The sequence below is a fragment of the Stigmatopora argus genome, chromosome 13 (genome assembly GCF_051989625.1).
Source record: "Stigmatopora argus isolate UIUO_Sarg chromosome 13, RoL_Sarg_1.0, whole genome shotgun sequence".
NCBI lineage: Eukaryota > Metazoa > Chordata > Actinopteri > Syngnathiformes > Syngnathidae > Stigmatopora > Stigmatopora argus.
The window spans coordinates 9,998,376-10,012,319 of NC_135399.1; the positions used below are offsets into that span (position 1 = coordinate 9,998,376).

General features: G+C 37.9%; 1 protein-coding gene across 2 annotated transcripts in view; it reads left to right on the forward strand.

The window, feature by feature from the left end:
• The first annotated feature begins 5,730 nt into the window (after positions 1-5,730).
• lrp1bb (low density lipoprotein receptor-related protein 1Bb) overlaps positions 5,731-13,944 on the forward strand; it is a 155,664-nt gene continuing 147,450 nt past the window's right edge. Inside the window, exon 1 of one of the 2 annotated variants that reach the window (XM_077616629.1) lies at positions 5,731-6,273. In XM_077616629.1, coding sequence (XP_077472755.1) covers positions 6,183-6,273 — 91 coding nt within the window. In that variant the 5' untranslated portion in view covers positions 5,731-6,182. The remainder of the gene's footprint in view (positions 6,274-13,944) is intronic. The other variant, XM_077616628.1, reaches the window with a different exon arrangement.

Here is a 13,944-nt window from a genome sequence, read left to right on the forward strand (position 1 = left end):
AATTTGCCTTGGACAAATTGTGTCCCTTTTGCCCTTAATGTGTAGTTGGTGTCTTAATTACAGATAGGCAAGCATATATCTATTAGTAATAAATATCAGTTCGATATGAGTGCCTTAGACTTTTAATATTGGCAAAGATTTTGTTGGCAATTAACTCCAAAAACAGTAATGGATTCAAACTAATGAAAATGAGTTCACTACAAAAAAGAGTGGCTTGCATACCAATATTACTTGTTTATAAGTTTGGTCATAAATCAGCCTAGAGCCCTAGATCATTATATATGAGGGTTTTACAGACTGTATTGCAGTAGTGGATTGTGTTTGTCTCCCTAGATGGCAGTGGTGAGTTAAACATCAGAAGAAGCTATGTATCAGATATGGTAGATATGCAGTACATGGAAGGAGTGTGTTCATGTGTTAGGGCTGCTTGTGATGTTGAAGAGACAGTTTTTTAATATATATATATATATATATATATATATATATATATATATATATATATATATATATATATATATATATATATATATATATATATATATATATATATATATATATATATATATATATATATATATATATATATATATATATATATATATATATATATATATATATATATATTTATTGGTGTTACCATATATATATATATATATATATAATCTAGGTGTCATAATGTTCCTTGGACATGGGGAATGGCTTCGTGAATACATATAGAAGGATTTGGTTTCGCTCGCTCATTCAAAGGAAATTAACTTGAAATTGCTTTGTAGGAACAGCTCCTCACAGTTTAATACAAGCCCAGGAAACGCTATTACACGCCAGTACTCCATGATTTGAGAGATGTGGATGTAATGTGTTCATTTCCTCCAAGATATGCATGAAATTACATTGAAGAACAATCAACGCTGAAGTCTGTACAATGACATAAGTTTCCCCTGATATATATATATATATAAAAAATACATATATATATATATATATATATATATATATATATATATATATATATATATATATATATATATATATATATATATATATATATATATATATATATATATATATAATGCCATATGATTCAAAAAACAAAGAAAACGACCAGTTTAATCAAGGAGAATTTGTTGCAGTGTTGAGGTGCTCCTGTAATAAATTTGCTAATGCACAGCTCCATGAGCATGTTGGCAAACCAACAGAAAAAGCCTTCTTCGTTGTAAGAAACAGTTTTCCTGTGTTGGATAAGTTACTTCTATTATAAATCACTAGTTACTCTGAAAGAATTAAATTTATCACAATCTTACCCTGTAAAGTAGAAGTCATTATCTCCATAAATATGGATGAAAAACACCTCTGGCCCATAAATATAAAACATGTTATAATATTCCTCCACCGCCCAGCAACCTAGTTCATATTCATAAGATGATACCGCTGTAAACTGAAAACACTGTATATAAAATTTACTTGCCAGGTGTCACAAACTACTTATAACATTCACGTTGGTTCAGAGGCTAATGTACTGCAACAAGTAAGGATATAAATGTTTGCAGTCAATTTAATCATCTATTACAATATACAAGATTAGAAGTTCTCAAAACATGAAAAATTGCAGTTTAGAGAAAAAAAATCACCAGTCATTTTCATAACGTGAAAAGTGCAGTGATAGGAGCAAATGTGCTGCCATACCACTTCTTGATTAACAAGCACCCCGCCCTCAGCAGAGTAGGGGTACCCATGGATCCTCATCAGTGTGCAACCTTTTCTGAGGACTGCACTCGCCCTTCCTTCTCAACCAGATGGAACCAATCTGAGAGCCATACATTCCCTTCTCCTCTGACTAATAACTGTCAAGAAAGACTAAACGCATGACGGAGCAGATTTGCCAGATGATCTTTCCTCGTTGCTCATTTTAACAAAACGGCTTTTGACTTGAGCGGAGTGTCTCGTGCTAACGTGGCTAGGAAGAATGCCGAGCCAGCAGTAGCCAGTGTCGTAAGCTTGATAATGAGCCTGGAAAGATGACAGTGTCAAGCAGGGTCAATAGTGGTGGCTTGATTCAAATAACTGCACAGTCATCCAAAATAAATGTTGAAGTCCACTGCTTTCTAAACAGTGGTACGCAACATAATTGGCAATAAATAATGATATTGTTGTCATTTTTGTTAAACGTGCACATCTATGTACAAGGTTGTGAAAAGTATATATACATATATACACATATGTGTGTATATGTGTATATGTATATGTATATGTGTATATATATATATATATATATATATATATATATATATATATATATATACACATGTACACAATACACGTATACACTAATACACATATACATATATATATATATATATATATATATATTATATATATGTATATATATATATATATATATATATATATATATAATATATATATAAGCAGTATTAAAAATAGATAATGTGTTGAACAAAACCATGGCAGTTACATTCACTTGGTAAGGGGGTCGGTGGTCTCAAAACCATGTCAGTCAATGAGTGCTCTCACAAAGGGTCTCCAAAAAATGCCCGCAGTGCGTACGATCCACAAAGACGTTAAGGTCACATGGCCTGCGGTTCTGTGTGGCTGTGCAGTTTCGTGTCAGTGTGTACTCATGACAGGAGTCCTGTATGTCAAGACCTGTGCTTTGAGTGAGTGACACGCAATGGATGAGTGGCTTATTAGCCTGACCTCGCCGCTGCCATTTGCCAGCCTCCTTGTTCCCTCTGACACAACTGTGACGATGGCTGTTATTTTTATCCACAGTTGCATGCTAGCTTTTGGATGCAGTAAACATTTATCATGGATTTTTTAAATGACTTTTAAAATAGGTAAACCACTTAAAGGTACGTTAAAATAAGGCTTAGGTAAGGATTTACAGCGTAACAGATAGGTACATTCGGAATATGTTCAAAAAAGCTGAAAGTAAAAAATAGAAACATGGAAAAGTGCAATCAGCACTGAAGAAAAAAATGGTTTAAAGTTGCAGAGGTTCAATCATAGTGTAGCTGATATGACTGTAATGAAGAGGAAATGAAACATGAAATAATTCGGGTAGACAAAAGGATTTGATTGTGGTCGCAAGAGGGCTCAATGCGTCTTCAAAGGCATGAACAACTTAGTTATTTAAAATGTCACTGATAAAGTATGGCACTTTTTTGTCTCTATAATACATATAATTTTCTTCTAAAAACAATGGATATCCAGCTGCGTGATGTATGTGGGGTCCTAAATATACCAAAAAATGTTCAATCTGTGGGAAATCGATGCATTGTCTGTCATCCTGTAGGCAATATTTATGGCAGAAGAATTTTCAAAATCATCATTGGAAAATACCAAGGCATTGAGAGATACTGCTAACTCACCGAATATTATATCCGTCAATGAATCGCGTTTAAACGGTGTAAAAAAGTTTGACAACATATAAGACTGAAAGAACTACAGTATAATATATTTGGTATTTTATTTTCAATATTTTAACTTTAATTTTGCATCGTGCCCTGCCGCTGATTTATACACAAATGTATCTGCCCAACTTGCATCTTCATTGTGTCTAAACAAGGCTATTGTAAAATACCCTGCCGTCCAGCTTCATTAGGTTTTACTTTCACCCCTTCCACATAAGCCAAGTACAATTTATTATTTTCACCGACATCACTATGCTGCACATAGGGAATTAATGACCATAACAAAGAAGCCAGCATTTGTGTGTAGTTATGAACTACAATAAGTTGAGGTATAACGAGGCTGCAAATTCACACAAAAATGTGTTGTGCGGCTCGCACTGTCACAAAGAAACCCTATTTACACTGTTATTTTTCCCCCCTTTGCAGCAATTATTTATTTGGTCTAGTATCATTTACGGTTTTGACCATCAGCCCTTGTGGTCATGTTGAAACACCTTTAAGCAAGAGATTGAATAAAAATTCAGTGTTACCACACGCTGAATACCTCCAAAATATATAATGTAGATATGAAATAAATCTGAGCCAAAAATTAAACTTAATTCACTTGCTTCGTTTAAAAAAATATTGGCAGCCAAATTTATTGCACTGTCAATGTGAACTTAATTTACTTTTTAGAAGCCTCACAGTTTTTCAACTAAGTCCCAAATTAAAATGTGTATAGTACAGGCTATTTCTATTTAATGCAGTATTCCACTAGAGAGATTCTGATTTGTCACTGATTGTACTTGTACCATATGCGAACTGACACCCCCCCTCAAACACACGCAATCTTTAACCTCCTAGGACCTGGCGTCCAAATGTGTGGACATCACATTGTTGGTTGTCACAAGACTACAATGTTATATTTTGGACTACATGGGCCTGGCGTCCACTTATGATGTGGACATCATTTTTCTCAGAAATGACATCATGTAAAAGATCATTCTTAGTTTTTACACTCACCAGGTCACATGTCGCCTAAATATCAAAGAGAAAATAAAAATGCATGCCTTGCAAGAGTCTTAGGAGGTTAAGTAGTAAATTATACATTTCAGGTGCATGTATAAGTAAAATAATCTCAATGAATGAATTCACTATTAGCAAACAATCTCATTTAACAGCTACAAAATAAATGCACTACTAGTTCTACTGTTGCCTAGGTGGGAGGGGATGAGTGCTCTGCTGAAGAGATGGTGCCCATACTAATTGTAGGGTAGCAAGGGAATTCATTGTGGGTGGTAGTTTTTTTTTCACATTAGCAAGGACCATCTTCTCAAAGAATGTCTAGACTTCGTTTCATTAAGGCTTTTGCTTTGTGGATTATTCAGCACTGGCATAAACGAGGTGGTCAGAATGTGTGCTTAATGTGTCTCGTTCCTGGATCCGGTTCAAGACCTGGGTCAGCTATTTGACACCCGTCCTGAGCATATGGTTTAGCCCTACAGCCATTTGTGGTCGGGCTGGCGTCGTGCTCCCTTGTCGGGCTCGATGGCTGCTACCCGGCCCGGGGCCTAGGCGGGCTGTAGCGTGCCTAACTGTGTGCTAACTTCGATTTTGGCACCATGCAGTTGAAGCTCCCTTCTAGCGAATGGGATGCCAGCAAAGTGTTGGGAGATGGAAAAAACACTCCCCACCACAATTACAAAAAAAGAAGATACATATAGGAAGTGGTGTATTTACGTTTTGGGGGATGTTTGATTTTATTTGACGTTTCATAACTTGGATTGTCTTTGGAATCTTGGAACAAAAGGTTTCCCCATCAAGGCTTGTCGTAATGTCGTAACTTGAGCATATTTCGTATGAAGAAGCATTTGTAAGTGGAGGTACCACTGTATCTAAATGTATTTATTTAAAAGAAAATATAAAACATCCAGATAACATTGGATTGGATTGGATAACTTTATTCATCCCGTATTCGGGAAATTTCATTGTGGCAATAGCAAGAGGGTGATTAGACAGAACAACAAAGCAAAAGCACAAAGTACAAGGCAAATCAAAGTAAATGGGATCATTGAGAATCACCAAATCAAATCATTAAGACAGAAAAGCAGCAAACTCAAAAATATCATAAATGGTCTGCTCTGAAGACAGCAGACAAATAATGAGGTACTATAGCAGCTTTTTGGATGAAATAACCTCACATCTCAAGGCATCACTGGACATAAATGAAATGTAAATGATTTCTACAGTAGATGCGAGAAGCTGTATGAGGCAATGGAAGTGCTTGAGAGAGAGCGAGGGAGCACAGGAGCTCCACCACCCCTCGCTCCAAATCCCCCCCACCCCTCCTCCTGAGTTTAAATTCATTGCCTGTGACTCCAGTCCAAGCAGGCTGGCACCCGGCACTGACTGACCAACGTGATGACTCTCCCGCTCGCCGCGCCACCTTGACGACATTTAATCACCGCCAAAAGACAGCGAGAGCCACTCACTCCTCTGTCTCCATCCATCCCACCCCCACCCCCTGCGCTCTTTTCTCCCTCATCCGTGTTGTCTGCTCCCATCAGAGCCGTTTGCATGTGTCGGGGAGCGCGGGGGGGCGCGCCGCACCGGTTCCGCTGGACACCTCCGAATAACGGCGCTTGACAACCGCGTGGCGGTGGAGGAGACCGGAGAGGAGGGAGGGGGGGAGACTGGACCTGGACGTGGGCCAGGAGCGAGCATCGGGACCGGGTAGACGCGCCGTGGCTCCTGCTAAAGCCACTCTCCGAAAACATGCCCGAGTTTTTCCTCCTCACCTTCTTAGCCCTTTTCTCGGGATTATTTCCATGGAGCCAGCCCTCGGCATCAGCGGATGAGCGCCGAGGTAAGGGACAGCAAATCTTGTCAATTTTGGGATGATGCGCAAAGAGTTCCACCTGCGCTTCTTTTTGAATAATTGCCATTGTGGTAACAAGACGGTTACCGGCATGTTCGTGGTCAGGAGGCGTGCGCTATCGTAGGACTCGTGCAGCGGGTGAACGTCTCCCCCCGGGGCTGGGTTTTGTCTCTTGGGGCTCCTAATCTCCACTGTGAGACACGCACTTAGTGTGGACAAATAAAAGGATGCCTCTGTGCAATCATCAATGGATTGCGCACAATCGACTGCCTTGGGTTGGACCGACTGGGGAAAGAAAGGCAGCCCGCTTCAGTTTGGAATGTGGATTGGAGTAACTTGGACATTGAATGACATGGCCAGAGAGTTGAAAAGTCTTAATGAGCATTTTTTGGCATCACAATTGGAATTCTTCAAACGATAATCAAACTGAATGGCTCAATGGAGCCCAAAAGAAGCAAATGTCACATCCTGACTTTGACAGCTGTTCATTATTGGATGTACACGTAGGAACCGTGTGCTGATCACTTGGCTGTCGGCTGATTTGGACTTTGACGCCAATGTGAATAAAGTATAAAAGTGATCAAGTAGTTGAACTAAAACATGGACCATCAAGGCTTTAACTAATTTTAACATCGCCATAGTCGAGAGGGAAAAAAGAGCCCAGTTCAGATAACGCTTATAATCTTATTATATTGAATTTCAACTCAAACATTTGCCACTTGAATCAGGACAAAATTTTATTTAAAAAAACTCCTATAACTTCATTTTAATTGGCAATCCATTGCGGATATTTCATCATATTTCATATGAAATTATTTTAAATGTGACTTATTTATTTTAGTTTGAAGAGCTACTAATTTAACATCTAATAAAGAGAGACAAATATTTAAAAATGAAAGCTTTGTGAATTCCTTTTTTAAATTGGCTATAAGACCATTTTTATGACATCATCAGTGTGTTCACTGGAGATGCAGCGAATTATCCTTATACACCTTGTTTAACCCTACATGGTCAAACATATCATATTTGATACATGGATTTTGAGCAATGTAATATTTTTCCCCTAATAAAGCTGATGTGTCATATGAATATCATGCACATTTATGAAAAATTATATTTGAAATTTTGTAGTCTTTTCATTCTGAGGGACGATTAAAGAGATTCAAGATATAAAGAACAATCTCCCATCTAGCAAAAATAAAGCCGGAAAGTTGCCCCAACAAACAAACAAATCCAAAAAACTTCCGTTTTATTGGGGAAAAAAAACTTTCCCTGGTGAAGTTAATGATGTCACAACCTTTTCTGCTCTCTAGCTCAGGTCACATTTCTCGGACTTTTTCTACTTTTCAGCAATTTTTTACTTCTTATGGCTCTCCTGAATTCCCCTTTAAACCGAGAATAATAGTAGTAGGGTGTCTATGATTTTCCTGGCAATCACAGGAAAGGAAAGTAGCATAAAATACTGTTTACCTTTCTTACGGTGTGTGAAATGAAAAGACGAAGCTTCTCTGTCTCCCTGAGGAAGGCGAGAAGGAAATAAGAGCACCTCTGAAATTTCACAAAACGCTCTTGGAGTTTTTCTTTTTTGTCCTTCCTTTTTTTTTTATTTGTCAGCATTGTACTGTTGAGATTTATTAGTGTAGCCAAAATCAAAGTGAAGAATTACATGCCATCCACTTGTCTCCTCTGGGCCGGTACAATAATATGTAAATGCGACGAGTCGTACAACACTACTGTAGTATATTTTCAGCACATTCCTTGCACACAAGTACGCTCAGTTTCGGAGGTGGCACACGTACGAAGAATTGATGATTCACCGTGCAGTGTCGAAAAGAAGCGTAATAAAAACAGCTTGCAACAGCAAAGCAGCTGTCAGCATAATTAGTCGGATATTAATTTGTTTGTGGTAGAAACATTTATTGTTCGTGTGAATACCAAATGGGGAGCTAGCGGTCTGTGCCGAGCAATTTCATGTATATTAAGAGACCAATCATAGAATAGTGTTGTCTATGAGCTGCGTATTGAAGTATTGAAATATAGTTTTTTAAGAGGCTGTTTGAATTTGATCCAGTAGTAGTGGAGGAAACATGTAAGGAAGGATTTCCTTAAGTAGCTCATTTGGGGAGATAATATCACAGAGGTCTATTTAAGTGCATGTCCGACTGATAAATAATGAAGACATCATTTTCTCTTCCTACATACTTGTATTAATTCTGCCTCTGAAATTGGCTTCTCAGTCAACGAATATACTTAGGTTTAGGGCTAGTTGTATTTGGCATCTGTGTAATCTGAATAAGTGACAGATTTTAGTTATACTTGGTGAGATTTAGTGTCCAATCAATTGGGAGTCGGACTTTTTGGTCATTAATTCAAATGAGGCGACAGTGAAGCATGGGAGAATCATGGTTTGGGTCCGTTTCTATCCAGCTGGAGCTTTCGTCAGAGTGGAGGGAGTTATGGGTGCTTCTGAATTGGAAGCTGTTTTAGCATAAAACCTTACAGCTTCTACTTAAAAAAAGAAGAAAAACATACACAATACATTTAACTGACTGACTAGAAAATTGTAACGTCAATTATGAGCAGAATCTGAGTGCAATCAGTGTTAATAAAAATGTGTCTGCTCTTTGAATTGAAACAAATACAGTATTAAGGACTGTAATTTTGTTAAGATATGAAGTGTTGTTGCTTTGGTTACTAAATCAATGTTATTTACGGCAGCTAGTTCACATGCTAAACAATTCATAGGCTACACATCACTTATCACTTTGTCCACGCAATCTTCAGTAAAATGTTTGGATTAAATCGACAGAATGGGCTACTTATGGGCTGGTCCACTTCCTTCTATGTGCTCAATTCACTGAGCTCACTGGTGGGTTGGACGGAAAAACTAAATAAATAGAAGCTTATCTCTTCATTGTTCGTGTTTACCAATTTCGTAAACAACAAATATTACACATTTTTTAATGAAACAACTGAATTTCTTGGAGGGGAAAAAACAAAACAAAACAAAAACGCTGACAGTTACAGTCATGAAACTAAACATAAGAGGACGCAGTATGCGAAGAGGTCGGCCGCCCGTGACATTACTCGGTAGCAACTCTGGCTTTCTGGCCAACAGCGAAATGAGATTAAAACTCTTTTTTTGTGCTTTAGGTTGATTTAATAAAAAAGAGACTTGGCAAAGTCCAATATATTGAATTCAGTAAAGTAACCCCTGAGGTGGTAGTGCGATTTTAAGTCATCTTTAAAAAAAATGTTTTACCTCTAGTAGTGCAAGAACGGCTTAAGTTCAAATTATTTTCTTTGGGAGTTGAAGTAGTATTGATACTAGAGTGTGTCACATTAACTTTCCTTATGCTTTTTGTAACACGTTTAAAAGCAGCATTTTTTCAATAATAAAACCAAGGAAAATTAGAATTATTTTTCTTTTAGGTGTACAAGCCAAATATGTTATGGTTATTTGCAGTGGCAGTCATGTTGATTAATTAAGTTTTATTTTCTGTTACTTTGTATATTTTAATGTTGTTCATTACTCTACACTCATACTTGGATTTGGAGCGCTAAGAATCCAGGAGCCCCTTCCTAGAACTTGGTTGACCGTCATTTTAAAATTCCTCACACAATCAGCATGCAACAATAACAACAATTTAATGTAACAGTTGTTTATGTTTTACTTTATTATATTATTTACGCCACCCTGTTACTTTCTTGGCCTTGGTTGAAGAAGGCTCGTGTGGATTCTGGTTAATGGAGATGAAATAGAAAGCACAAAGAGGAGGTCTACATGAAAAGACATGAGTCAGCGCCACAATCTGTAGTCAGAGGAGAAAACCACAGACTGCAATTGTTATTGGCTTTTGTGTCGTGCACATCCACCAAGCGCTGCCTCAGGTGCTCTTTGACTATTGGTTCACTTGCTTGTTTTTGGCGGAAAAACCAGACGAGTCGTCAGAAAAGGTCTGACAGCTGCTAACACGGAGAACCAAAATGAGCAGATGAAGCACTTGAGACAAACCTCAGCATTGAGACTTTTCCCTCAAAAGCGCATTGAACGTTTTAGTGGCCATTAGTGATTTTTCGGAGGCTTTCTGAGGTAGAAGCTTTGTCAGCAGTTGCACTTTTAGTCTTTTGCACGTTATGAAAAGACGTTAAAACAGCTGACAGATCCACTCAATGATGTCATCTAAGTGTAGCTATCCCTGAGCTCTTACATCAATCTCGGGCCAGAGGTGATGCATGGTCTTAAACTGGGGGGCAGACCACTCTTATAGACATTACTCTTCCTCACTCCTCTTGCAAAAATTGCTGAGTCAAGTCATTGGAGTTGCATTGTGCCCCGATTAACCCGCTACGAGCTGTTTTTAAAGCACCGTTTCCTACGAATTCAGTAAAGGACTCCCTCAGGTGCTGTATGTAATTATTCATGATCTTCTAATGTTTCTGGATACGAACCCAGGACCCCAGAACTGTGATGCGCTAACCACTCATCCGCTGGGCCGCCAATACATATGTATTAGAACCAAGGAAGGTAAACCTTATTCCCAACCCTGTGGTAAATACACAGTATATTTCCCATGTATTTTATGTATACCTTCAATTTCAATGACACCACCCACCAAAAAAATCTACTCTAAATGACACATTACAGCAGGGGTGTCAAACCCAGTTTGGTTGGCGGGCCACATTCATGGTGACCAGATCTCATGTGGGCTGGACCATTTTAGATATAATATTTAGTTTTTTTAATAAAGGGATTAAAAGAACTGGATTAAAAGCCCTGAATATTCAGTTTTTATAGATCTAAAACAATGTTTATTTTAGCTTTTTTTTTTAAATAAATTTTTAGATTTTACAAAATGATTTTTCAACTAAAAACACAGAAAACAATGATTAAAAATTTACAATTATTGATTTAAAAGGGGGGAAATCAGGAAATTTAATATACAGCTATACTCTTCATTTTAATTTGATCCTAAAACAGAAAGTGGGCACTCATGATTTACTTTCCCGGGCCAGACAAAATGATGCGGCGGGCCAGATTTGGCCCCCGGGCCGCCACTTTGACACATGTGCATTACAGGATATACAAACTAGGCACAACCCTTGTGCTGTGAACTTCCCACGGCAGGGAATAAGTTAATATCAGCTCCCAAATCTAATGTCTTCCAATTGGATCAGCAATAGATTGGCTGATGTTATGAGCTATGGCTAAAAAGTGACACATGACATTGATTAGCAATTGAAAAAGGGGGCTTACATTTTCCAAATCTAATGAAGTGATGTGTTGATGTCCTTGGAGACCCCATTGTGTGCGCCAAAGGGTTTATATTAGATTTTTCCCCCCCTCAAGTGTTACTTAATTGAAAATGTGATTAATGAATCAATAAGTTTCCCACTGGGAAGCCTAGAGTTAATTCCGAGAAAGTGGACTGGTCATATACAGAAAGCAGCATGAAATAATTATTATAATATTAAAAAAAGAGTATATAAATTATTAATAGAGGAAAGCGCAAAGGCTTTATTGCCAGATATTCTAATGAGAATAGGTCTCATAGGGGCAGCTGTAAAATAAAATGAGTTGGGTGAGACTGAGGTCATTATTGGGTGATGGATATGCTGCAATGCATCATAAAATGAAAAGGAAAGTTGACGTAATGCGGTGAAGGAAAAAGTGGGAAAACTGGGCATCTGGCCTCCACCAGCTGCTTAAACACAGACCGACCAATAAAAGTATTTGCACGAATCAGCTCCATTGGAAAGGTTAAACTTAGTATGCAGGGTTTTGGCAGAAGAATTGCATAGGTATTTTTTTTTCCCAAGGTGGGGAGGCGCCAACCTATGCATTGATTTATTCCTTTAGTAAGTGTGTTTTAATGAGCAGATGGCCCACCATGAGGCCTCCTTTTAAAAGTTGAGTCTAAATAAACAAACAATCAAAACATCGTCCTAGAACTGTTTGAACGAGCGGAAAATGTGCATTGGTTTAAATCTTTGCCAGTCAGTCAGTCAGTTTGAAAGAGGTGAAGGGCAACACCCCAAAGACAAGCACTCACATTATTCTGTGTTTTCACTGCGCTCTGACACATCTCCCATTGTCAGAAACCGTCAATCCAAAACAACACTGCATATTTATTTCACATTTTCTCCTGGATTTATTTCATGTATTCATTTTCTGAACAGCTTATCCTCACAAGGGTCACGGGGGTTGCTGAAGCCAATCCCAGCTAACTGCAGCCACCAGGCAGGGGATACCCTGAATCTGTGGCCAGCCAATCGCAGGGCACAAGGAGACAAACAACCATTCACGCACATACCTAGGAGGCAATTTAGAGGGTTCAACTAGCCGACGCTGCATATTTTTGGCAATTGGGAGGAAACCGGAGTACCCGGGGAAAACCCACGCAAGCCCGGGGAGAACATGCAAACTCCACACAGTGAGGACGGGCCTGGGATTGAACCCTCGAGCATAGAACTATGAGGCCAACGCGCTAACCCTTTGGCCGCCTGTAATATTTAATGTAACACAAATGCATGCCAAAACACGAACAGAGCTGGGATGTTGCTCTGCACTGCTTGTTACCATGGGAATTCTTTTTTTTCATATAGAAGACGAGGAAATTAACTTTGCTGTGCTATCACTTAACCTTATACCTTACCTTTTATCACTGCTAGGGTTGAAAAAAAAGGGACATATTTCTTGTGATGGCTTATCTGGATAGTTGACATGCTGTTGGTTGAACTACTTCATTTGCAAAAAGCTGTTGTGCTGTACATCTAAGTGTTATAACTGACTGTCTCACACTGGAAACGTTGTTTTATTAGCTCAAGGATGACTATTTTTGAATCATGGTGCACCTTGGACTGTCACAAATTATCATCTTGATAGTCGACAAATCACAAATGTTGCAGCGAAATATTGAATCAAATATAAAACATGCTGTCGTGCTGCCAAGTAACTTCTCTTTTATAACCACCATTAACTTCCAGTTTGAGTTGCTTCCACTATGTGCAAAATATAAATTTAAAAAAAGTTTACAGTAAATTTTCCATCTCGTAAACCTCTAGCATTTCTAAAATGTTTTTATTGTAATGTTTTATTTCATGATGATATAAATTCAATTCATTGTGGCCTTAAAATTTTAGTTGTAAATATAATCAAAAATTATGCATTCTGAAAAGTTATGAATCCTAAATACAAAAAAAATAGAATGAAATAGATATCTGTCCTGGGTAAATTATAGCTGTATTATTTAACTTTTAACTTCTTATTTGTGTATGCGTGTGTGTTTGTTTGACCGTAAAAATGTTTAACGTGCACATGGTGTTTTGCTTGGCACTAATTTACTTAGCACAACGACATCGATATGAACTGTTATTATTATACCATAACATTTAACATTACTGAGAACACACGAAAATACTTATTTATTAAGTAACCATCTCAAGAGTATGATTGCCCTCTAGTGTCTAGTGAGCACACATGCATATCGCCGGCTTTCTGTGGTCTACTAGTGCCCCAAATTTTTCCCATATTTATTTTTTATGGAACTTTAAAGAAGCCACATGATTGATCGCGCAGGTTTCATCTTAGGACTGGTAAAGTACTTGAAAAACTTTCCCAAGTGAAAACATCTGCCATCCTACCTAAAAATCTGTCTT